We start from the raw sequence: 25313 nt of genomic DNA, 5'->3' as shown, positions 1-25313 counted from the left end.
TCGGAAGAAAAAAACAGAGGTAGAAAGGAGGTTAAGCAGGTTTCCAGAATTTTTTATTCTCAAAACTGTTTGTTCATTTCTGTGTAGAAATCCTTAGTTCTAATAATAATTGGTCTGAAAAATATAAATACTAGAAAGCTAGTACTAACAGCATCTTTCTCTCATGTATTATTAGTCGGGTAAATGAGGGATGCCCAGAATGTGTCTCCATCCAAGGGTAGCAACATCCTTTCCAGCTCAAGTTTGGTCCAGCAGAGGAGTAAGAACACAGGAAAACCAAGAGACAAGTTTCTGTAGGGCTTTAGGCTTATGAAGCGATGGTTGGGCAGACACATGACTAATTTTTTTTTTATTACTTAAAAATAAACTAAAATACTTACATTAACATTGGGAGTAGAATGGGTATATGATTTTGAGGGGAACTGTTTTTTTTACTTTGGAGAATGTATACTCATATTTTACAAATTACCTTTTAAAACTGTCTTTCAAAAGGGAACACTAATTCATATGTAGCCCTAGGAAATAAGGACATACTATCATCATGTCACCTCCTTCCTTCCTTTCGTGCACCTTGTAAACTTAGTGCCAACCTGCAAAACTTCTTGCTGTGTTTCTGGCTCATACTCCCCGCCAGTACACCAACCATTAAAGCCATGAGCCATGAGGTCCATTGCTAAAGACGGTGCATTAGGAAATGGAGTCCTTAATCATGGCTTTAGAATCAATATAAACCTAAAAAACAGTTGCCATTCTTAAGAGGACTTTTTGATCCTTGGGGTAGGGGCTTCCTTGGCTGTGCTTTTAATAGCACAAATCAAGAAACAAAGAATAAAGTAGTGATGATAACTTGGACTCAGATCTCCCCTCTGCCACTTACTACCTGCACCAGGTCAGGAACCTCCATCCATCACCCATTTGTTAAATGGGGACAGTAGTCCTTAACAGGGCTTTTAAATGAAACGTTTCATGTAAGCTGCTTAGCGTAAGAAACGGTACTAGAAGCATTACCAAAGAAGAGGCTTTAGGGTGAAAATACGGTTTCTGGTCATCTTGAACTAGACAGTAGGCGACAGAGCTGAATTAGGCTTTCCTCATAAATAAGGCACAAGAAAACAAACTTGGAAAGATAGGCATGAGGTCACTAAAGCCTTGTTCTATGAAGAAGCCTTCCTTTTCCTGTGCTTCAGGTAAACTATGGCCCATGGACAAAGGATTTTTCAGTGGTTGCAGAGAGGGGTGCAGTATGGAAATCAAATTGAGTAGTATTTTGTTAAACACATGAAAATTACGAAATTTAAATGTCCCTGTCCATAAATAAGGTTTTATTGGAACACAGCCACGCTCGTCTGTTCACCCACTGTCTCTGACTGCTTCCGCACTGTAAGCAGGAGTGGATGGAGCGTGATGGTTGTAACAGAAACTCTCCGGCTACCAGAGTTGAATGTGTCTGGCCTTGACAGCAGTGGCTTGCTGACTGCTCTCGGTGACAGTCCACTCAAGGCCATCTTCCTCCGACTGAGACGAGTTCTGCCTCAGTGGATGGATGTTTTCCTCAGTAACAATCATTTTAATAACTATTGAGCGCCTAAGTGATGATACTCACTGTAGCCACCCCCACATTCTACACACGCTGGTGGGACCTGCCAGTCTTGTCCCTGGACCACAAGCTCCCTCAAGGCAGAGATGGTCTACTCAACTGGTGATGCACCTGGTACAATGTAGGTACTTCTAGAAATTGAATAAGCAAAGGAAAATACTAAGGTATTTCTGTCTCAATGCATCTTGAAAACACCAATTTAATCATCACTAACCTTCGTGGTTAACAAGGGAAGTAGTCACTCTGGTGCATCAAACGCGGTACTGCAATCTGTTGCCTTTAGTGTCCTTAACAACCCCTCCTTTCCTACGTGATCTGATACATATGCAATTTAAGTCACTGATTATCTATTTTTTATAAGTAACATGATGTAACATTCATAGTGCCATCTCTAGTCTTTCTTTGAACCCTAGTGCCTTATTTTTGGGGAAATACTTGAGCTGAAGGTCAAGGATGATGACCACACTTATTATCTGGTATTTCGAAAAACTATTTTTCCAGTCCCATCACAATATGCTACTTCACCTTCCCCAGACATCCAATTCCCAAGCAAGCAGAGCTGTTCAAGGACCCCTAATAAAATGCAGGAGGCTTTTTAACAGTAAGGGGATGCTTAATACAAGGTAAATTAAAGATGGCACAGGAGATGAACGACTGAGTTCCCTGACAGCTCTTGACTTCATTGTCTTGAATCTAAAAACTGTCATACCACACACTGACAGCTTTCAAGATTCGGGAAGAATAGCTGGTTCCTTGCTTCTAAAAATGTTCTAATTTTTGCTCCATAAGAAAATGATAATTTTTTCTATCAATAGTAAATAATTAAATTACTTATGCAAAATTCACCTGCCCTTCAATGAGCAGAGGAGTGCTGCCTTTAAGCAATCTTTACAGACCCCTCAAGGTGCTATCCTGTCACTATGTAAGTTATGGATATTCAATTGAATTTCTCTGCATAGACAGTTCTGTTCGATCCAGAAATGAAGTAGTGTGATGGGACAGATACAGCCAACAGTTCAATAAAAATGCAAATTTTTAAAATTATTAAAACGTACTTAAAAGTAACAAACTGTATCACACACTTCTTAAGTTGAGAAGTGCTCTCTCAAGTTTTTTTGTTTGTTTTGTTTTTTTACAAAAGGAAACCAATCTTTGAAGGTTTTCTGTTGACTGGAGCTATTTTTGAAGCTTCTTCTTCTTTCTCTCTGGTTCATTCATGTCCGTGTTTGAAGTGTCAGGAGGAACGCTTATCCCTGGTATCTAAAGTAATGCAAATGGGAAAAAGAGGACGAGTAAAAGCATGAAATTAGGAATACATCCCAGTCTCAACTTCCCCTTCCCCACAGACACTTCTACGTTCAAAAAGATGGGGAGGGAGCAAGTAGTAGATTTTTGACACAATGTCCGTATTTCACACAGCAAGAGCGGTGCAGAAGTGTCAAGGTACACAAGACCTCAACAGGTAGAAGCATGTCACTTGGGAAGTGTGTGTTTATAACATGTTCAGTTTATTCTAGCGGACCCACTGGGGCTGTCAGGTGTGTTGGGGCAGAACAAGGTTAAGAACCAGTGTCTTAGAGGAAACACCTCCTTCAAAAGTGCAGATTTCAAAGCTGATTAAAGTGAAAAATAACTAGGCAGATCTCAAAGATCTGCTTTTGGTACCAAGGGCCTTGGAAGCAGCCCAGATGCCTGCATTCCCATGGCCTAGGGAAATCAGTGAGGAAAAAGGATTTCCTATGCAAATATTTGTCCTCCACACTACTTACAGGGTTCTATCATTAAACAGAAGTAAGTTATGACTGTATCACTCTCTTTCACAAAATATGTACTATTTATTCCATCACAACATGGACGATATCAGTTTTGTCTTACCTGTGGCTCCACCAGGGACATTCGGATTTTCTGATGCTGAAGATTTGATGAGTCTAACATGATTTTCACTTTTACTTTATCAAATATATGAAACACTGTATCTTCTATTTTAAGTGATGGTACCTAAACAAAACACATTAGACTATTTTTAACTGCTGTCTTACACTTGAGGCTTGGTTCTAATTATTTATAATTTATCTGCCATATTAACTTAAAAGTTTAAATTAAAAAAAATTCAATACTTAATAAGCATCAAAATGTTCAACATAACAAAAACTACTCATCTAACAGCCTTGCATACAACATGACCTTATTTGCATACATTCACCCTTCCATTAAGGTGCTCCCAGTACATGTTCATTAATCTCAGGATTCTCACCCTTTAATTAGCAAATTGTTGGTCTTGTACTGGAGCACAATAGTACTGTGGGAAGAATTCATTGTTCTGTAATTCTACTCAGGTTAGGGAAGTAGGGAATCTGTCAGATTAAACACTGGGAATTGGTTTTAAAAATTCCCTTCTCTGAGCTATTAGCAGCCATTTATTCCTTTAATCCATCTGCCCACCAGGGACAAAGCATAATTCAAGTTTTTCTTGGAGGGGGAATGTTACATGGTATAAAAGAAAGAAATCAGGGACAACATTTGTATGTGGGAAGATTCACCGAGGTGAGAAATTGTGAGTAAAATGATCAGCTTAGTTGGCATAAAATTCTGTAGGTACAGAAAATAATTCTACCCTTTATGGGTACCACTTGAAACCTATCAAACAGAAAGTGTCCCCCCTTCAAAAAAAATCCAGAATAAAAACATTAGAAATACTGTACCTCATCGTCATAAATAAGCCGTGGCTTTGGTTTGTCCTTTTCTTCAAAAAACACTGTACCTTCTAAACCATACTTTGGAATTAACACCACAATAGCATTCTTTTTTACAAACAGAATATAAGCTTCTTCACTTACTATTCCTTTGCTTTTGAAAAATAGCTGTAAAAAAGCATATGACCTTATGAAGGATGTCTTAAAATATTCTGAAGGTAACAAAAAAAGGTCTTAAAAGTGAACTGTCAGTGACAGAAGGCAAATACCTGGGTATGAAAAGCCACTGATGCACGCTGAGCGTATTGTGCCATTTTGTGCCGGAAATTGAGATTTTTACATAAATCAGCAAGCTTGTGTTTGTCTGTCAGCTCTGGGTAAGTGCAGTCAGCCCCGATAGCCACAGCCAACAACCGATGAACAATGATGTCTGCATATCTAGAAAGATGAGGGAGAAGTAAGAGTTGTGCCATGTTAGCATTAAAATGTCCTTTTAAAATTCAGCAATAACTATTTTCTAGCTCTAATTTCATAAAAAAAAGAAAAAAGTACCTTCGGATGGGTGAAGTAAAATGTGTGTATATTGGGGATGCCAAGCCATAGTGATGAAAATCATTATCCATTCCAGAGCAGAAGTACACAGCTTGCATCATACAGCGAGTAGCTAATATTCTTAACAGAGTGTTTAGATATGGGAAAATAGGTGAATCCGCCCGGTCCAAAGAATCAGCCAAAGATTTGGCTGTATCGGTTTTAATTTCCAAATTCTGTGAATAGAGGAGGGAAAGAAAGCATCATAGTCAACACTTTAAAATCAGTACCATCATGTCTTCAAAATATAACCCATCAGGCTGGACAAATATAGTGCTTCTGACCACATAATAATTGTTCATGCCTTTTATCCTTAACCGAGGAGAACGAAAAATACATTTATGAAGAGTAATGATTGTTTTCTACAACATTAAATTTTAAAACCTTCTGACTACATTTAAAGGGACTGCAGTATCAACATTCTGAAGATGTTTCAAGAGGGAAAGAATAGTGGGGGCAGTAATGCTGTCTCCCAAAGTCCAATTTCCCTCCATTCAAAGTAGAAGTAAAGGCCAGAGGCCAAATCAAACTGTAGGGGTTACTAGGGCTCAGTGCACTTATACAGCAAACTTAGCTGCTGTTCTGCTTTGGGAGATGAGGCAAAAATCCTTATATCCTCCCTCCTCTACGCAGGTCAGAGAAATAAGACAATAAAAGACAATTCTCCAATTTACAGTGTAAGCCTTCAAGCAGAGAAGCTGATTCTGTTCTGATGGATATGATAGGAGCAGGCCCATCATAAAGATCTGAAAAATCAGAAACCAATGTCATTTTGTTAGAATAATACCCCAAGATCCATTGCTACTCCTCCCAGCTCTCTTTTGGACAGAAAGATGGGGCCTGAGCAAGTGACTCAAAGAAAACCAATGTAAGCCACAGTCGCCCCAAGTGTAAGGGTAATTATGGCTAAATAAAAGCCTACTAACTGGGGGCAGGGGGTAAATGGGGCTGCGGAAATGGTGCCCTTTCTGTGTTTTTCCTTGTTTTCACGTATGCAAAAATGGACTTCTTACAGACATGATATAAAGAGGACTTAACTGAGCTGAAGATAACGAGGAAAATAAAAAACCTACTTGTAAATCTCTGAAGGTAGGCAGTTCAGAGGAGGCATGAAGTAACACAGGCATAAAGAACAGTGCAAACGGTCAAAGAAAACAAATTGGCTATCGGTGGGGAAAAGGGCGGGGTGGGGGATAGATTACGAGTTTGGGATTAATAGATACACTTTACTAGATATAAAATAGATAAACAACAAGGACCTACTGTATAGCACAGGGGACTATATTCAATTTCTGGTAATGAGCCATAATGGAAAAGAAACTGAAAATATACATATGTATATATATGTATAACTGAATTGCTTTGCTATACATCTAAACGTTGTAAATTGACTACACTTCAATAAAAAATAAGGATAAAATAAAAATTTTAAAAAAGAACAGTGCAAAGTCACAGACATGGAAAAGCTTAAAATATTCAGGATATTACAAATAACTTAGTCTGGAACATCTGGCTTTAGTAGAGGGCACTCTTTAAAGGCATTAAAGGATTTTATTAAGCAAATGTTTTCAACGTGGGAAGAGATAACTCGACCAAAGAAAGATGATTTTTCTTTTTTTTCAATCAAAAGAACTACCAGCATGTTTTTGCATCAAGAAACAACAAAACTTTTACAGAGATGTGAATGTAGGTTACTCAGGGCAATGGATAGATCACAACACAAATAGAGATGATTTTTCAAACTGTGGGACCTTACCTTAGACTTAGCTGCCTTAACAAGAATTTCGTAATTTGATGGAGGAGGAGCGGGATGTTTTCGAAGCAGAGCATGCTCAGAAAATTCTTCATGAATTTTTTTTGCAACAGAGATATTGGCAAGTAACATAAATTCTTCCACCATGGAATTTGTTTCTCTGCCAATGGAAAAATCATTAAATAAGGGGAAAAAAAAATGAGACTTCTATATAGCATTCACAGGTTGTTACCTTTTCCAACAAGATAATGAAAATTTCTATGTAAACATTCATATGTCTGTGCACGTGTATATTTTTTCAATTATTTCATATATTTTATTTGTAGAAATTAAAACAATAATCAAAACATACTGGTATTTATATTTTTTGTATATGTATATTTTTATTGAAGTATAGTCAGTTTACAAGGTTGTATCAATTTCTTACATGTGTATTTTTAATAACTTAACATCCCCTCCACTTCTCAGCTACTATACTAACAAACTCTTACTATGCATCTACTGCATGAGTAAATCCCATCCGAGTGGAGACTTGACCAACTGGGTCCAAAGAGATTTTTATTTAATTATAAATCCATAAAAATAAAGTTTACTAAGAATCAAAAGCTATTTAGGTCATATCAATTTTGGCTCAGAAAAATGAAAACTTTCACCAATAAATCACCTAAAATGAAGAGATATTTACAATAGCTTTTGGGGGTGCTTATTATGGTCTAGGCGTTGTGTTATAAGTGCTATAAATATTGTGATGTCTCAATATACATATGCACCTATATACAAACTATACATATATACATGGATAACTAGCCTTGTTTTGCAGACGAGAAAACTAAAGACGTGTAACACTGTTCTCTTGCTCAAGGTCAGAATTATCAGTAGTAACAGAATCTGAGCCCACACTGACTTCAAAATACTTAATTTGATATTGTTTTTCATTTTATATAATCAATCTATTGTCCATTTAAAATTCAGTTTAGTAAACGATCTGCATTGTTTAACAGTGCTTTCTTTCTCCAAGTTACTGAACAAGCATTATTAATCTTTCATTCATGTTTCCATTTTTAACATCTTATAACCTCTTGGCAAGATTCCTAAAGTGTATTCTTTTTTTTTTAATATTAGGAAGACTTCAAATCATATCTTTAGAACTATAGGGACAAGAAATGTGGTTTTTCTTCTTGGTAAGAATGGGTGATGTCCTACTTTGGCAAAATGAGATTCAAGATTTTCCTCTAAAAAGCTCTAGGAACTGGTTTCACTGTTCCTATTAAGACTTATTTGCACAGAAGTTTGCCCAAAAATATTTTTTAATTTTAGCTCTAATGCTATAAAGCACATACTGGTCCTAATTAACAAACTTGAGTATATTCCCATTTTAAACCCTTGGTTATCTACTAGAAAAGTGTAAATGCATGTTAATTTCAGAATCACCTTATATAAGAGGCATGGAAGAGGGGCCCGACTCTGATGTAATCAAAACCAGCCTTGCTTCGTAAATCTTAACCAAATCAATAAAACAGTAACAGCAATACCTAACTTTTGAGTATTCTTCACAACACCCGACGAGGTAGGTACCGTTACCAATCCTATTGCACTGACATAAATCGAGGCATAGAGAGGTCAAATAACTTGTTTGGAGTTACTGGCAGAAGTGGGATTCAAATCTAGGCAGCGTGGCTTCAAAGCCCATGGTTTTGGCCACTATTCTATCCTACCACAGTACAGCTTACACTAAATACTTAAAAATAATGAAGGCAATCTTCTTTTATTTACCATTACTGTTACCAGTCAAGTTCTAATATACCACACATTACAACCAACCAAACTGGCCATTTTCCTTTTATAATACTTACCTTATAAGTAAGATAAGTAAGTTTTATATAAAAAAAGACTAGCACGTGAAATCGTATTTATTTTTCCTCTATACTTCTTAACTTAAAAAAACTCTACAGCAATCATAATCCTACTAAAAATAGATACTTGAGGTATAAATGTTTTGTTTATTAATATATATAGCAGATACTACACTTAAAATCAGAATCTTATCTACTACCCATCAAAAAATTACATACCTAAGTTCCTTGGTCTGCAGATCTATAGGATCATGAGTTTCACTGTCCATGTGGAATCGAACTTCTGGCGAAGAAAGAGTCAAAGCCCTAAATAAAACAATGACATGAGTCAGTCACGTGAGCAGTAACAGACGTGATTCCGGAAGCGACTCTTTTCAAATAGAAAATGACTATAGCAAGTGCACAACAGATTTTCTTCTGAAAGCTTTATGACCCTCTGCTGAGTTTCATGTTGTTTTCACGAATAGCCTCATAGTTTACAATTCTAAAATGCAGTTAAAAAGCAACAGCAACACAACAAAATGCGTCCTTGTGTTTCTGAGGATTTGAATATCTTCTGTACCCAAACTGAGTTTTTACTGAGCTACTCGGGCTCGTAATCAGTTTTATAAATAAAGAAGGTAACCAGCAGTATTTTATTTACGACAGAAAACAACGTTATTAGGGTAAAGGGTGGTGGAGAGAGGCCAAAGGGAAGCTGCCCTGGGTAGATCAGTGACATCAGTTCAAAAGTATCTTCCACATACACTCAACCAACAGAGACGAAGTTAATAAACTACAACTAACGTTACAAAGACTGATGGCTCCTAATATCTGAGTGCTATGTGTCAGATAATGCACTAGGCTAAGTGCTTCACGTGCATGGTTCATTTCATGGTTTGGCAAGTTCTCCTTTGAAAAGTTAATTTCCCACAAGGCAAGGTAAGTATAATGTTTCTTCACACTTTGATGGTATTTTCATCTGGTCAGCTCCAAATCAACCTAAAACTAAGAACTTTAATGAGGCTGGGTAACCTGAGACAATCAGAAAAGGGAAAACAATAAGATGAGCTGGGGCAAGTGGGATTCCATGTTCTTTTTTTCCCTTGACTCTTCACCTTTAATAAAAGAACTACAGAAGGAATACTAGACAGGGAATCTCAACAAATATTTCTCCCTTACCACGCAGGATTTACAAGTTTCAAACCAAAATTAATCTGTGTGATTAATACATCTTGACCTAGAGAGCAAGGTAGACTAATCACATTTTGATCATTTTTTTCTTCACGGAACATCTAAAACGTTATGCCTATACACAACATAACATTTATCCTTCAAGACAGACATATGATAGATGTAATTTAAGACATAACATGTCCTTTGAGACGGTGAAAGACACCAACTTTTTTACTGATTGTTTTCTCAGTTCTCCCTAAGCCTGAGAAGATTTAATGATATGTTTTACCTAGAAATGACTATCTACTTACAAAACTAAAAGTACAGATTGTTTTTCAAGTTAAAAAATATTTTCCCTGTCCTAATTAGCAGAAGTATGTCACAAATGCAAATTTACATCTTACTTTAAAACTATCAAAATAAATACAGTTTCAATTTGTTTTATTCACTTTGCTTTTACAACAGACTTTCTTCTGATGCCTGGCATACTGTAAACTCCTCTTATATACTTCTTAATGACAAAGCAATTGTTTTATTCGGTTTTAGTGCATCCAAATTATCCTTATACAGTTTCAAGTTTCAAATTTAGGATCATAAAGCGGATTCCCAGAAAAATGAAGTGAGAGTAGATAGCAGAGGCTCAGCATAGCCATCTAGAACAACACTGTCCAATGGAACTTTCTGCAGGGATGGAAATATGGTAGCCACATGTGGCTACTGAGTACTCGAAATGTGGCTAGTGTGACTTGGGAAGTGAATTTTTAATTTTCTTTTAATGAATTCTAATTTAAATAGGCACGTTATAAAAGAGCACAGATCTAGAGTTTGCACGCCCCAGCAAAAACACTTTTGGTAACCCCTTGTGACCCTACCCTGAATGGTCATGGAACCCAGAGACCAACACACAAAAGGCTCAGGTATTTGCTTTACTCTCATAGTTGATGATGTCTTTCAAGAATCAAATTTCTTCTACTTACTTCAACAAGTCTGGGTACACGAATACGCCTTAAAACTCCTTTGCAGTTAGGTAAATGCTATGATATAATAGCTAAAAGACGTGAATCTGCCACAAGCTGTCAGATCTTTGGGAAAACTGCGTATATGTAACGTTTGATCATTTAAAAAATAAAGGTGTTGGATTAAACAATCTCTAAAATCTCTTCCAATTCCAAGTGCAAGAAGGACTTCACCTGTATTTAATTAAACATCTGAAAATCAAAGTACGCTCATGAAACTCATTTCTATTTAAATCAGGAAAAATCCATAGAAAAATCTTAAGACCTTGCCTCCCTAGAATTTCCTCAAGATCTTTAACTCAAACATATCAAGATCTTTAACGCAACCGAACTCCTGAAGAAACAGTAGTCCAGAAACAAGCTGCTAATATTTAAAAAGGTGGCTAGAAGAGAGAATGTTTCTATTTAAGAGTCCCATTCAGCCTATTAAATAATTCATCACTGTCCATGACAAAACACTTTGAAGAGTTCACGTTATCTTAATACCAGGATGAACGAATTTAGACAAATCTTGGTAGGTGTTTTTGGGGAAATGTACCCTTTTTCAATTCTTCTTTTTTTCAAAATTTTAGCGAGTTTATTCAGTCCACGGAGACTAGTAGTAATATTATCATTCATGGTTGCTGAATCAATTCTCATCTGAGCTTCAGCATATGTAAGGGAAGCCTAAAAAAGAAACCATATGTTACTATAATGCTTATAAAAACAGGTTTGCTATGTTCTCATATTTCCACTACATAAAATCCATGATTTCAGAAAACCTAAAATTAATCGCAATTCCTAGCTAAAATATTTATACTCCCCACCTATGATTTCTGGTTCAGTAACTCTCATCCGATGTATTATACAACATAAGCAAACTTATGTAGAAATAAATAAAATGCTAGAATTGTTAGTAAATCAGTTGTTTAAACTCTAATTACTTTCATAGTTCAGTTACTGAATAAATACTTAAGTAATGCTAAAATACAATATAAGGAAGGTTACATTATTCTCTGATAATGAATATCAAGTGAAATCCTCTCCAGATGATCATTACTTTCTTCATTACTCACTGCAAATAGTTAATAAAATTGTAATAGTCTAGATATCACATTTTACAGGAAATCTACTAGATACCCCAAATTAACTATCTAATCTAAAAATCAGAGAAATCATGCTGGAAAAGATTAATTTGCAATGACAATCCAAGCATACAAATAATGCTTCTGTTCCTATTTCTCTCTTCATGGAAAATACCATTTTTTAGTTTTTAACTTTTTGGTTTCTTTAAAAAAAAGTAGCTTCACAAGTAAAAATCAGGAATAGCAGAAGACAGACAATGCAGACCAGATTCTTGGGAGAGCCAACTTATCTACTAGGGGCTAAATGTTCCCTGTCTAAAAATGTTTTCTGTTATATTTTCACTAAACTTTTTCTTATAACTACAAATCTAGGAAAATTTAAATCATTCGCACAACACTGTTTGTCAAACTCTTCTCTCTCTCCAACACTAGTTGATCAGAAAAGAATGATGATAAAGGGAGAGAAAAAGTAGGTAAACTTGGAAAATAGATCACTGGAAGAAAAGGGATTTGGCAAATATCAGAGGAAGAGTCAGGGCAAAATGAGAACACAAGAGAATTAGGGGAAAAGTATTAAAAAAGTTAAACAATGAGAAACACAATCTGGCTTCATTCTCTTTGAACATCAATCTCAGGCTAGTTCTACTGGAATCCAACTATGATTTATAACATCATTTCAGTGAGAAAATGTGAGAAACAAGAAGACAGTGTACATGCCATCTTTTAAAATACTAACCAGCTATAAATTGGGACAATTTCAAATACTGGAGTTTCTGAGTTAGGGCCAAAAAAATATATTTGGTCTTCTCAAGTATATAGCCTTTGTAAGTTTCTGAATACAGGACAACTGCCACACAAATTCATTTCTAAATAACATAAAAAATTACACAGATGACTTAAAACAACCAGATTTTCCTGCAACACTGGGGGAATAAACTTCTTAACTTAATAAGCCTAACTTTTTCAAAAAAGCCTAGAACACAGTTAAAAGTACCAAACATTTAACCATGAAATATTAACCATGAAACCAACCTTTGAATTAATGACACTTTTGGTAAACCTCGTTTTTAAGATTTCGGCATTGTCATTCATTTCCCAAATACATGAAAATGCCAATCTAGGGGGAAAAATAGACAGCATTTGTTAATGGGAATCAGTTTAAGTAGTAAATATTACGCTTTCATGAAGAAACATGCATAAATACCTGTCAACGTTAGATCTCAGGGAACATAAGTTAGAGCTAAGCAGCTCTGGAACCATGTCAATCCTCTGGGAACAGATAAAACAGAGCACAGATTACTGAGCTATATCGTACGTTTATTTCAAGTTCTATTCGCAAATAGCACTGATGTTATAAGTGGGGGAAAGAGGCCTCTGAACAGAATTGAGAAAACGTGAAGTAAAAAGTCTATTTTCTAGAAAAGCAGTTACACGCAATTGTTACAAGAGGGAAGCGATAAAAGAAAACTGGATTTCATGTCAGTGGATCTAAGTTCAAGCTCTCCACACTAACCATCTAGCTGTGCTCTGCAAGTGTAAGAGCTCCGGTGTGTGTAACACGTCTCTACTAGATGAGACACAAGCCCTGACAGCTCTATGACTGGCGCTTCCTCCAATGCTTCACACAAACTACACATTATTTTAAACATTCTAAGAAAAGAGAAACACTAAGTTTTTATGGAAAAAAATCTACATAGAAGAACTTTGACAATGAATTCATAACAGACTAAGCTTAACTTTTCTTTCTACTTTCACAACTTTTCTAAGTTTGTGGGAGCAAATTTAATGAAGAATAAATAGTAAATTGTAACAGAATAGACTCATGATTTAACTATAAAAAACAGGAAATATATCAGTTACCTGCAGATAATGAGTTAAATGCTACACAACAATCTACATTAACTACATCTTATTATTTGAGCCACTCAACAACAAAAAGCATTTCACTATTTTCACTGAATTTAAGGTCACCTTATTCTATTGTTTGTCTTTTAGTTAATTCATGTACTATTCCAAACTATTCAAGAATCCAAAAGTACCCATGATCTTGACAAACTGCACAATTAACAAACTAATTATTCATATTTCACTAAATACTGAGGCTGTCTTTTCCTCAGGAAAACACCTCAGATGATTTTATTGCTAAGAATAAAGCTGATTACCAAAGGGGAAGGGGGAGGGGATAAATTAGGAGTTTGGGATTAACAGTTACAAACTCCTATACATAAAATAGATAAACAACAACTGTAGCACAGGGAACTACATTCAATGTGTTACTGTAATCTATAATGAAAAAGACTATGAAAAAAATACATATATGTATGACTGAATCACTGTGCTATACACCAGAAACTAACACACTGTAAATTAACTATACTTTAATTAAAATAAACACGCACACATGCACACACACAAAGAATAAAACAGATGATGGGTAAGATACAAGCATGTATCAAAATTCCATTTTAAATTGAACACGTTTACCTTTTCACAAAGATACACAGTAGTTCCCCTTCTGGCTGATTCTTGATCCAAAGCATTTCCTGGCCTAATAAAATGGCTAACATCAGCAATATGAACACCAACCTTAAAAAGATAAAAATAAAAGGATGCCAACATGCTTAACTGGGTAAATGTACTAATGGAGTTCTGATGAGAAGAAATTCAGCTAAATTGAAAAAGGACTCAGTCACAGTTACCATTTCAGTTTTTCACATGCCCATCAGTCTCTGCAGCTACAGCTGACTCTACCTGACATGAATAATTCACAAATTCTCCAATGGGTCAAAAGAAAATTAACTCGAGACCAGAACCACATTTGGCTAGAACATCACTATAAGTACGAATACCTCCAAATTTCCATTTTTCAGTTCTCTACAATGCAGAGCATCATCTATATCAGTGCATCCTGGGGGGTCCACACTACAAACACACAGATGTCTCAGGTCTTCTCGGTTTTCCATGTCCTGGAAGATGCCACATTAACAAATAAAATACTGTTCTGATAGCACGGATGTAGCACAGCTCTTTTAACAACAACAATATTGATATTTTAAAAACTTAGCTTTCTTTCTTAATGAGAACCACACATTATGATTTATAACTTGTGAACTCCTTGCCTTTGAAATATTTGACATAAGCTAGTGTCTGTCCCCTAAAAAGTCTATCTTTCAGTAAAGCGTGATACTAAGAGTTTAGTATCTAACTAAACGGAGGGGAGGTGGGGACTATGGTTTCCATATATTTAAAAACACATACAGAAACCAAACACACTTAGCTCAGATACAATAATTCATAAAGTCACTACAAATTCTCTTCAACACACCTGCTCAGTAATGCTCCACGGCATCTTTGGTAGAAAGCCGAGAACAGCCTGTGAAAAAGGCTGATGGGGAACATCGTGCTCAAGTAACAAAACTTCTGTTTCAGTCTCTTTGTCTCCAACTTCACCTAAATTTTTTACAAAGTGTCCCTAAAACCAAAAGGTATTATTACAAAGGCATATTTTACAGCTTTGCGTTTGGTACATTATAGTTTATCACATTAAATCCTGGAACATTTATGTATCACCTTAGTTATTTCTAAATGTTCTCCACACTTCTTAAAAAATGACCCCCTGGTAAATTAAAGCTAAAAATGACAAGCCTTCTCAAGTTTATGATGCAGACCTCTCATTCTAAAACAGGAAAATAAATAGGTCCTATCAGGTAGACTAGAGGTCTTAAGAAACAACAGAAAGCATTCTCTTCATCATAAATATGGTAATAGAAAAGGAATTATTAAACAGACCCATTTTTAAGGGCCCACCTCTCATATAACAAAATGTCTATTTCCTATTATCTTTCAAGCTTAAAATGTGTTTCAATTTAGTAATGTCATAATTTGTTTATTAGAATCTACTTAGGTCTCAAACACCATTTTTGGAATGCTATCAATAAAAGTTATTTGTTAGGAAATTCGAGTAAAAGTAACCAAGTGATTTACACTGGAGTTTCCTAAGATTAATTTTCAAATTGGAGGCACTATTTATTAGGTAACTAAACTATTCCTAAATTTCGGTATGTATTTTATACAAAAGCAGATTCTATTTTCAGTCAAAGAAGCAATTTCATCCCCAAATTTTTAAATATTCTAAAATAAAATGACTAATTCAAGCTTACGTTTGGATATCTGGAACTTCTGGGCCAACCATCAACAGCAACAATAATTCTCCGTCCTTCTAATGTGGAAGCCTGTCTGGTTTCTATCCGAATTCTAGGGATTCTCTTATCCGCAGGTGTAAAGAGATGTCTTCTTGACTAGAGAAAGTCAGGAAAAAAGATTTGACACACACACAAAAGGCTGGAGACAGGGGCAAGGCGAGGGCTCTCAGTTCTGTTAAGTGTGTACCATTCTGTCTTACACAGCAACACGCTCTTCACTCACCTCCTTAATGTCAGACTTGGAAAGCATGCCACAATATGGTCTCCAGTTCCTTTTTATTATTCCGACAATTCTACCTGTAGGCTTTAACATTTTCTCACTTACAGCAGACTTCAGCTGAGATTCAAATATAAAAGGAAGAAATCTTCAGTTATCTTTTCTGTCAGGATGATGAGACAATTTTCCTTCAAAATTAGAACATGAATATGGATACTAACACTTTCTCGGGCAGTAAATTATGACATAAAACTACAGAATCTTGATGCTTCAAAATTCTAGGCAAGGGCATGCCAAACCCAACCATAAAAATAGTTCCATAATAATTAAGCATTGCAAAATGGACAGTTTAAAAAAGAAAAAAAGAAAAGTAACTGAATAAATATGTCATCCCCCTACGGCCTGGACTCTGCAAAGATAACATCATAGTAAAGACTCCAGAGCAGTGAATATAATTAATATAAAGAGACAAACTACTAATGTTGGGTGAATTCCAAATACTTGTACTATTCTTGTAATTCTAAAATAGGAAAATAAATAGGTCTTATCAGGTAGACTTTAGGTCATAAGAAACAAAGGAAAACATTCTCTTCATCAAAGATATGGCAATAGAAAAGGAATTATTAAACAGACCCATTTTTTAAGAGCCCAGAAGTACATCTATGATGCTGAGGGAATTTTAACAATACATAAAAGCATTTCAGAAAATTTACAATTTGTATTTACTTAAACCTCATTCAGACAAATCATGTAGCTGAATGTCAGAATTCACATTTCATACTCAAGTTAAGTCCTTTTGTATTTAAATCTATTTATTTGAGCAAAATAAGACATTAATTTAAAAGAAGATTACTTAGAGGAAAAGAAATTAACTGCATTACATGTATTAAACCTACAGAACTGTATTGTATTCAATAAATCTGAATGCAGTGAACTTGTTTAATTTTCTCTGAAGCTGGCATGTTAACTAATTACCCAAAGCTGCACAAAAAATAAAACCTGCTTGGTTTCATACAATGCGTTCTCTCTCCTCTTCTTTCTCCATATCATCTTCATTTTGGCCTTCATCATGTAAAACCACAGAGGATGGTGCTACCCACTGACTCTTGGGAAGAAGTTCCACAGCCACAATATCTTCATGAATTGCTCGGTTTAAATTTTTAAGTCCTTGTAGGATTATCTGTGCAAAATAGCAAATGGCATATGCCCAGATGTTACCAAAGGCAATAAATAATGGAAGGTTACCTAAAAGAAGTTTAGATATATTCTAAATGTCTCTAATTCCCCTCCTTTCTAATTTTTCTTCCTTTATAGTGTCCCTTGACTCTGCCCTCTTAATTTCTCAACATCAAGTAGAAAAAACATGGTCAGAAACTAAGGGTTGTGTTCATGGCTCTACCATAATTCTTACAGTAGTACCAAATTGTCTTAATCTGTCTAAATCTCAGGGTCCTGATTGGTAAAACAAACAAAAAGTATCTTCACGAGAAGAGTTGAAGATTAAATGAAATGCAGCCTTCAAAGCAATGAGACCAGGACCAGGCAAACAATGAACACCCTCAAAACAACTGCTCTTTGCCTTAAAGTGTGTGACACAGCTAAACATTATGTAAATAGTATGAACAGGTTGTATTCAGGTAATAGAGGCACCCTAGTTTTTATTTGATTGATTAGATTGTTTTTCTCTTAAAAGTAGGTTAATAAAAAAGTTTTCTTCTTCAACAAGCAGTTTTCTAAAAAAGTGATTAATTTTACTAGCATCTTTGACCTCTCACATAACTGCCTTCAAGCTGATAAACTGGGAGGAGAAAACAAATTTGAATTCTTGTACAAAGTCTTAAACGTTTACGACAGGAAAGAAAAAATGAACAGAAAGTATTTTAGTGTACAAGGAATTTATGTACACACTTGCCTCTTTATTTTCTTCAGTGTCTCCATGAACCCACACTGTGGCTTCTAAGTAATTTTCCCTGCTGGCTCTAAATGTTCCTTGAAGGTATGTACCCGATTTTATGCCTTGTTGTAGCTTACTTAACGGAAGATGCTCTGAAAATATTATTTTTCCACTCTCTATTTCATTCTGTGAAACAAGCAAATCAAGAGATGTTGTTAGTAAGTCTGTCTTTTAGATGCTCAATATACAACTATTACTGCTATCAGGTATTTTTTAAAACCACCATCAACATTATGGTGCAGGCAACTCAATGAATTTAAAAGAATATAGCACAGTAAGAAAAAAAAGGCTTTCTACTCTTAGGGCAAGTCACACAAGTATTTCCACTTCATTACATTTAAGTGTCAACTACAGATGGAGAACACTAAGAAATTCTGTGTACCCCCTCCAATGCTACCCAGGCCCCCGAATGAAGGTGTGCAGGTAGATGAGCAAGTGAGCAGGCAGGAATGTAAAGGGTAATGCGAAGCCTTAATTACACGGAAAGACTCTGGTTACTGAAAGCAAAAGAAAAGCTGTTTTTGCTTTGATTAATTTAAACAGCGAAGGCTGATTTAGATAGAGGGAGAGTGTGAACTGTTTTAGATCCACCGCAACACCTTCCAGGGCTCTCAGAGACTTCAACGCCCACCACCCTGACTGCTCTGCTCCTTCGTTTATGTCTTCTTTTCCTACATTTTCCATCTTCTAAGGAGATCCCTTTACTGCTTAACTCTCCAAGTTCCTTACCATTCTCCCTGGTTCTTGGATGAGTGACCACAATCTTATACTGAGAATCAGAAGCAGTCACCAGAGACCCACGTCTTCCCACCACAGAATTGCCCACCTACTTGCATCTACCTACCAGCTCTTCTCCTCCACACAGGAACTCTGTCCTCTAATTCCCTTCTCTCTCTAGAATCAAATTTCCCCCTCTCTCTGGAATCAAATTTCCCCCTCCTCTACTCTGACATCCTCACCATCACATAAACTAATAGAAAAATCAATATGGACCTATTAAATATTATGACTTATTAAATAAGTTAATGATATGGCCTATTAAAATAACCACTGATTAACGAACTATTCCCTCACTGCCCTATACAATCGATTACCACGTCCTAAAATCAACAAAATAGGTATATGAACAAAATATACCCAATATCTGACTATTTCTCACTACCTTATCTGCTACTATCATGGTCCAATTTTCTGTCTTGTCTCCCAAGGATATTAAAGTATCATCCTAACTGGATCTTGCTTCTAACCTATGCTCCTTAGAGCAGCCAGGTGGATATTATCACTCTTCTGCTCAACAGCTGTCAGCACTCATGGACTAAAATCCCATTTTCTTCCCATGACTCATTACACCCAACATCATCTGGTCCCTGCCTACATTTCTGACTTCATTCCTAACATTTTCTCCCTTGCTCACTGCATCCCAGCTACACTTATAGCTGTTTCTTGATCTTGCCAACTTTTTCTAACCTCAGAGCCTTTGAACTTGCTGTTTCCTCTGCATAAAATGCTCTCCCCCTAGTTATTAACATGTTTAATTCTCTTAAATAATTAAGCATAAAAATCCCTTTCTCCAAGTAAATTTGCTTCGTGAACATCCTTCACATCTCAGCTTAGACATCACTTTCATCAGGAAGCCTTGACACCCCAAATCTGGGTTAGATGACCTTGCTAAGTACAGTCAGTTCTCCTATACTTCTTGTTTTGAAAACACAAATATGTTCCAATGCAACTGACATACTAAAAAATACTTGGTGAATGCAGAAAACTGCGCCTAGCTGAACCAAGTTGGTGTAGGAATCAAACACACACATACATACACACACCCCTCTCTCAAACACCAATCAGTTACCTCAGATCACCATGTTTTATGAGCCACACCATCTTTCATCTGGTGTAACACCCTTCTGTTCAAATTTAGATAACCCTCTTTCTACCACTTCATGAAGTTTTGGAGTGTGTCCCTGACCACATTTTCCCTTAAGCTCTGTGGTTTTTATTATATAATTTTGCATGGCACAGTGACTGAGGAACATGCAATGGATTATAGCAGAACTGACTGTATATGTAATTTCACGACATCCTACACTTACTCTACTGTACTAATTGATCAAATACTGTGTTACTAGTGCTGGATTACTTCTTGTTTCTTCTTCTAGGCTAGTGCTATTCAAAACTACTTTGTGATGAGGGAATATTCCTTTTGTGATTTCCAATATGGTAGCCACCAGGCACAAGTGGCGCTTGAATGCTTGAAAGATGAATAGAGTAACTGAGAAACTGAATATTTAATCTGAATGAAATTTAAACAGCCACATGCAACTAGTGGCTACATATCAGACACAACCCTAAATCTGTATTCCAAACATCAAGCCCAGCTTTGATCTGCTCACTTCCATTTCATTTTGTAAAGTAGCTAGTTGAAGACAAGCAGGGGTGGAGAAAATGTTGTAAAGACTAGATGTATGTATCATGTTCTATTACATAAAGCCTATATTTATAACTATAATATCTACCACTTACATTTACCATTGTTATGTGCCAGGCACTGAGATAAGAGTTTTATTAATACTACTACTACTGTTATCACCTCATTCGATCCTCATGACACTATGAGGTCACTATTGCTAAACACACTTTACATGGATGGAAAGGAGAGCCCACAAAATTCAGTGATTCCCTCTCACGCTCTCTACTGTGGTGATCCCCTAATCCTCCCTCTGCCTCTAATCCTGCCCTGGAGACAAAGAATCATCTGAGAAACTGAAATTAGAGTGGTCTTCCAAATAAGTAACATTTCTGGCCACTCTCCTCCATTCCTCCTAGACACACTCTCACTCATCTCTAATTTCCTTTAGCCTGCCATTATTAGGTAGGGAGCCTACAATCCTATCCACCAACTTCTCTTCACAGCAGCCCTGGAGGGAGACCTTCATAAGACAGTTTCAAACTTACTAACAGAATAAACTGTAAGTCCTCATCATCTGGCCCCCACCCTTCCTGCTCTACCTCTCCTGACTCCCCATCCTCTGGGGTTGATGCTACAGCCGTGTGCTCTCTCTGCAGTGCCCACCACTTCTTAATCAAATACCTACTCCTCATTTGCAAACCAGTCCTGAATTCCTTCACTTATTAAGCAGACAAATAGCGCCACTTTGTGCCAGGCCCCACGCAGGGTGCTGAGGATACATCAGCGATTGGCGCTATTTTAGAAAGTCAAGCCTCATGAGCGGCATTTTGTTAAAGAGACAATGACAGCCACTCTGGTTGTTTAGAACCCAACTCCTATTTCAGCTCCAGCTTATCCACCGATACTCCAATTCTTCAATTTGGTAATTATAAGCCTAGTATTCCCAAGTGGCTACGTTAATCATTTCACTTTCCCAAAATAAAATAAAACAAACTCAAACATACCCCTTCTTCAGACAAACACGCAAGACGATCTATGAGCTCGGGGTTAGCAGTTAGGCTTTTTATATATTCTTCACCTGAAAAATAAGTTTTTTGTTCTTGATAAATTCAAAATTCTTTTCCCTAGATATGGAAAAACATGGATTTTATCTTGTTTGTGACAGAAGCTATGTCAATTTTTTCTTTCCTTTTTTTGGGGGGGTGGGGCACTGAGGTGGTCATGCCCAAGAGGCAGTGGGTCAAGAGTATCTATGAGCTTCTGTTACTAAGCCAATTCCAAATGCTGACAGGGAAATTAACAGCCACTGGTGGCACAACTCAGCTTAGAAATGCTGAGAACTTTAAAAAGTACAAAAATACCACATTGTTATACAAGACTATGAACATATCAAATACTGGAGTGAACACCTAACCGTGGGCCTCGTGATAATTTTTGTACACATTTGAGAACATAAACTAACAGCTTTGTCTACGTGAAGACTTACAAGTGAAAGCTGGTATCCCCTCCTCTATGGCTTTCTCTTTGTTTTTCCTGTCATTTGTTATGAAGATAACTTGCAGCTGATTCTCTGCTGACATTTTCTTCAAATGTTCATTGTACCATTTTGCTGCTACTCGAATGGCTCTGTCATTCCTGTCATTAGAATTTTCTCCCTGTTCTTGCTCTACGTAAGTTTCTCTAAATGTAAAGGAAAGGAAAAAAAAAGAAAGAAAGAAATGGAAATCAATAGAATCAAGCATATGTAAAAAGCCTTAGGACATAAATGCTTATTAACCACTAAACTTAAAAGTCAATGGTAGGGAAAAAAGTCCATGGTACATCTTCTCTTGAATGTATTCATATTTATACCTCAGAGAAGAAATATATAGGATCTTTATAGTGAAGTTTTTAAGACAACAATTTGCTTGGAAAAAAAGAAAGTCATATTATTGATAGAACGATAAAAAGGCTAAAACAAATTTATTTCACCAAAAGAAAAAATTCAACATCAGAATTTATATTTTAGATCGGGATATTAAATAAGTAATGCTTTGTTTAAAAACTATACTAAAACTTTGCAGGTCTGACAATGAGACTCATCCAAACTGTAGATTAACAGGAATTCCTAAAAGCTACCAATTGTATGATTAGATGATTTATGATCATATAATTCATCCATAGTTATTAAAAACATATGCACCTAAATTATCCATGGTAAAACACTAAATGACAAGCTATCTACAGACTGAAAGACCAGATATAGATTTGATTACATATTCCTTCTAAGTCCATCCACTCTAAGCTCCCAAACACATCAGCATACTTATTTCTTTAAATCTGTTCTTCAAAGCCAAATTTAAATACAGTAACAAAATTCAGTACAATAACTTTCACCTTAAGGATAAGAGCTTAATTTTAGAATTTTACTTACTTATATTGCTTTCAGAATTACTTTATTTCTCACCACTAATACACCTCCTAATGCTTTTAAGCTTCTCAAAGACACTGTCATAAAGTTCTGAACTGGTTTTAGCATGACTGAGCAACAATTTTAGATGAGATCTGCCCAAGTGCCCTAATTCTTCCTGTCAACCCCAGTATTGCTAAGCTCTATTCACTGCACTGAAGCTAACAAAACTGTTAATGCTGGATTAAAAATCCAATGATCATGTGCCACAAACACTAGGTCTTTCTGCATGGAAACACAGCAAAGTTTCTGTTACTGGGTTTGAAGGAGGAGATAGGAATAAGAAGTCTACGAGCGCTTTACTGATGTTCTTTATAATAACAATATTTAAGTTTGGGATATAAGAATAAAGAAGAGAAATTTGAGAAACTAAATATTTTTAATTTGCATATTCCAGTGGGATTTCATTATCAGGTCGACTGTCTAACTAGCAGTTCTCTACCAGGTGATTTTGGCCCTCAGGGAACATTTCACAAGGTCTGGAGACCTTCTGCATTGTTACAACTCAGTAGGGGAGGGAAGGGGTGGGGAGGTTTGGTACTGGCATCTAGTGGGTAGAGGCCAGGGATGCTGCTAAACATCCCACAATGTACAAGACAGCCTTCGCAAAACAAAAAATTATCCAGTCCAATATGTCAGTGGTGCCAACAGTAAGAAACCCTGATCTAATAAAAGTATACTAAGACTCATTATAAATTATTATTTAACGTAAGGAATAAGCAATATCTTATTTTCTAAGATCACGTTCAAAGGTCTTGAATCTGAAACATAAGAACTTCTACCTCCTAACCTTACCGTCTTCAATGTGATCAGTTAGAAGGTATTAGCTTAACTTTTAAAAGCCCATTAAGAATATATCTGCTTTATATTTTTAAAGCTTTCCTTCATAAACTCTTATATCTTATTAATCTATGTTGGTTATTCACATAGTATGGAATTCCGGGAACCTAAGCAAATCTCACTTCCAAAATCCTATTGCTCAACTCATACTAAAACCAGTTCAAAATCTGGAAATAAAAGTACCTACAACAGCCTAGGAGTCAGGAGACCTTGGTTCTGGGTTTGATCCAATCAATGCCTATGTAACTTTAGCAAGGTCCACTTGGCATTATCATCTGTAAACTGTGTAAGAACCAAATAATACTCTGAGAAGTATGAAGCCTATGGGGTATCTTCTGATAATGTCACAAATTACCACCAGAAACTCTCCCCCCAATTTAGTTAATTCTACAGTTTTCCGATAATTGACATAATTTTCCCCCTACCTATGGTGCTCATTAGTAAACGTATAAAAATGCTTCTCCTGGTTATTAGTCACATCTCGGATTCGTTTATACACGGGAGCACTCCGATTTCTCACTTCTTGGAGAACTGTTTGTAGCACAATGACATTTCTGATGGCAGGGTCCTCAAGGACATCAATCTTTAAAATAAACAAAAGAAAAGAAGAGTTAATTTTTACTATTTTCACTCATAAATTGTTTCTGTTGAACATAAACTCCTGCTGGTTTAAAAAAAAAACACTAAATGCACATTAAACTAAGGAGCTATTTTGCAACAGAAAATCCTTCAGGTCGACGAGAGATGAACACATGTAAAGAAAACTACAAAACTGTAGAATTAACTCTACTAATAAAGAAATACGTTGGCCCACATAGCTTTCGTTCGTAGGCACTTACAAGCTGCCTGGGGGTCGCAGGCTGGAGGCCACAGAAGCCCAGGTCCCCGGCCTCCAAACATAAAAATCTAAGGCAGAAGAGACACCAGGAGTTAGAAAATTAACGTATCTAAAATGCTTACAACTCCAAAAACTCAAAAAATTGTAAGTACATGGAAAGGACCTCGGTCTGGCGGGTAGGAGGCTTGCGCCCCGATGGGGTTTACCTCTCCCTAAGTATGTGACTTTGCCCAAGACGCTCCTCCCTGGCCCTCAGTTTATCTGTCACACTCCTTTCTCCTGGTTGGGGCCGCGGGGTTAGCCCGCCTGCCGACGCACCTGGTGCAGCAGCACGTTGGTGTCAGGCAGCAAGTAGTGCGGCTGCGGGCAAAGACTGCTGGCCGGGTCCAGGGGCTGCGGCTCGAGGACCGGCCCCTCGTGAGCACCGCCGCACGCCGCGCACCCAGACGCACCGCAGCCGATGTCGTCCCGCAGGTAGTGCTCGCGCACGATCTTCATTACGCCGCCCGCCCGAGTCTTTTTCAAGAAAGTCTTGGACTTGAGCATCTTGCCTCTCCGCGCGGAATCCAGACCCCGACAGCGCTCTTCCGGCGGAAATTGTCAAGCTAGGAGCCCTGTCGCACAACTACACCTCACCCGGAGGTTCGCCCCTTCCCGCTCCAGGGTATTAGTAAACCTCCCCGC

At 36.8% G+C, this 25313-nt stretch overlaps 1 protein-coding gene across 3 annotated transcripts; it reads right to left on the bottom strand.

Moving 5' to 3' along the window:
* Positions 1 to 31: 31 nt before the first annotated feature.
* Positions 32 to 25229, bottom strand: DIS3 (DIS3 homolog, exosome endoribonuclease and 3'-5' exoribonuclease). 3 transcript variants are annotated; one of them, XM_010978781.3, is made up of 22 exons: positions 24948 to 25122; positions 24631 to 24697; positions 24217 to 24374; positions 21989 to 22182; positions 21507 to 21580; positions 18054 to 18221; positions 17157 to 17321; positions 16148 to 16261; positions 15883 to 16020; positions 15048 to 15194; positions 14572 to 14688; positions 14207 to 14308; positions 12927 to 12991; positions 12755 to 12839; positions 11197 to 11324; positions 8707 to 8793; positions 6638 to 6794; positions 4843 to 5057; positions 4560 to 4728; positions 4300 to 4458; positions 3473 to 3595; positions 32 to 2857 (listed from the first exon to the last, which is right to left on the bottom strand). In XM_010978781.3, exons 4-22 carry the CDS (start codon positions 22080 to 22082, stop codon positions 2774 to 2776), a joined length of 2391 nt encoding a protein of 796 aa, XP_010977083.1. In that variant the 5' UTR covers positions 22083 to 22182; positions 24217 to 24374; positions 24631 to 24697; positions 24948 to 25122; the 3' UTR covers positions 32 to 2773. The 3 variants fall into 3 exon arrangements, with proteins under 3 accessions (XP_010977083.1, XP_010977082.1, XP_064349164.1); XM_010978780.3 differs by lacking the exon at positions 24631 to 24697 and having other exon boundaries at positions 24948 to 25229; XM_064493094.1 differs by lacking the exons at positions 32 to 2857; positions 3473 to 3595; positions 24631 to 24697 and having other exon boundaries at positions 4302 to 4477; positions 24948 to 25229.
* Between the last annotated feature and the right edge of the window lie 84 nt (positions 25230 to 25313).

Source organism: Camelus dromedarius, chromosome 13 (genome assembly GCF_036321535.1).
Source record: "Camelus dromedarius isolate mCamDro1 chromosome 13, mCamDro1.pat, whole genome shotgun sequence".
NCBI lineage: Eukaryota > Metazoa > Chordata > Mammalia > Artiodactyla > Camelidae > Camelus > Camelus dromedarius.
Note: the sequence above shows the minus strand (reverse complement) of the source record. Positions and strands in the feature narration are given on the sequence as shown.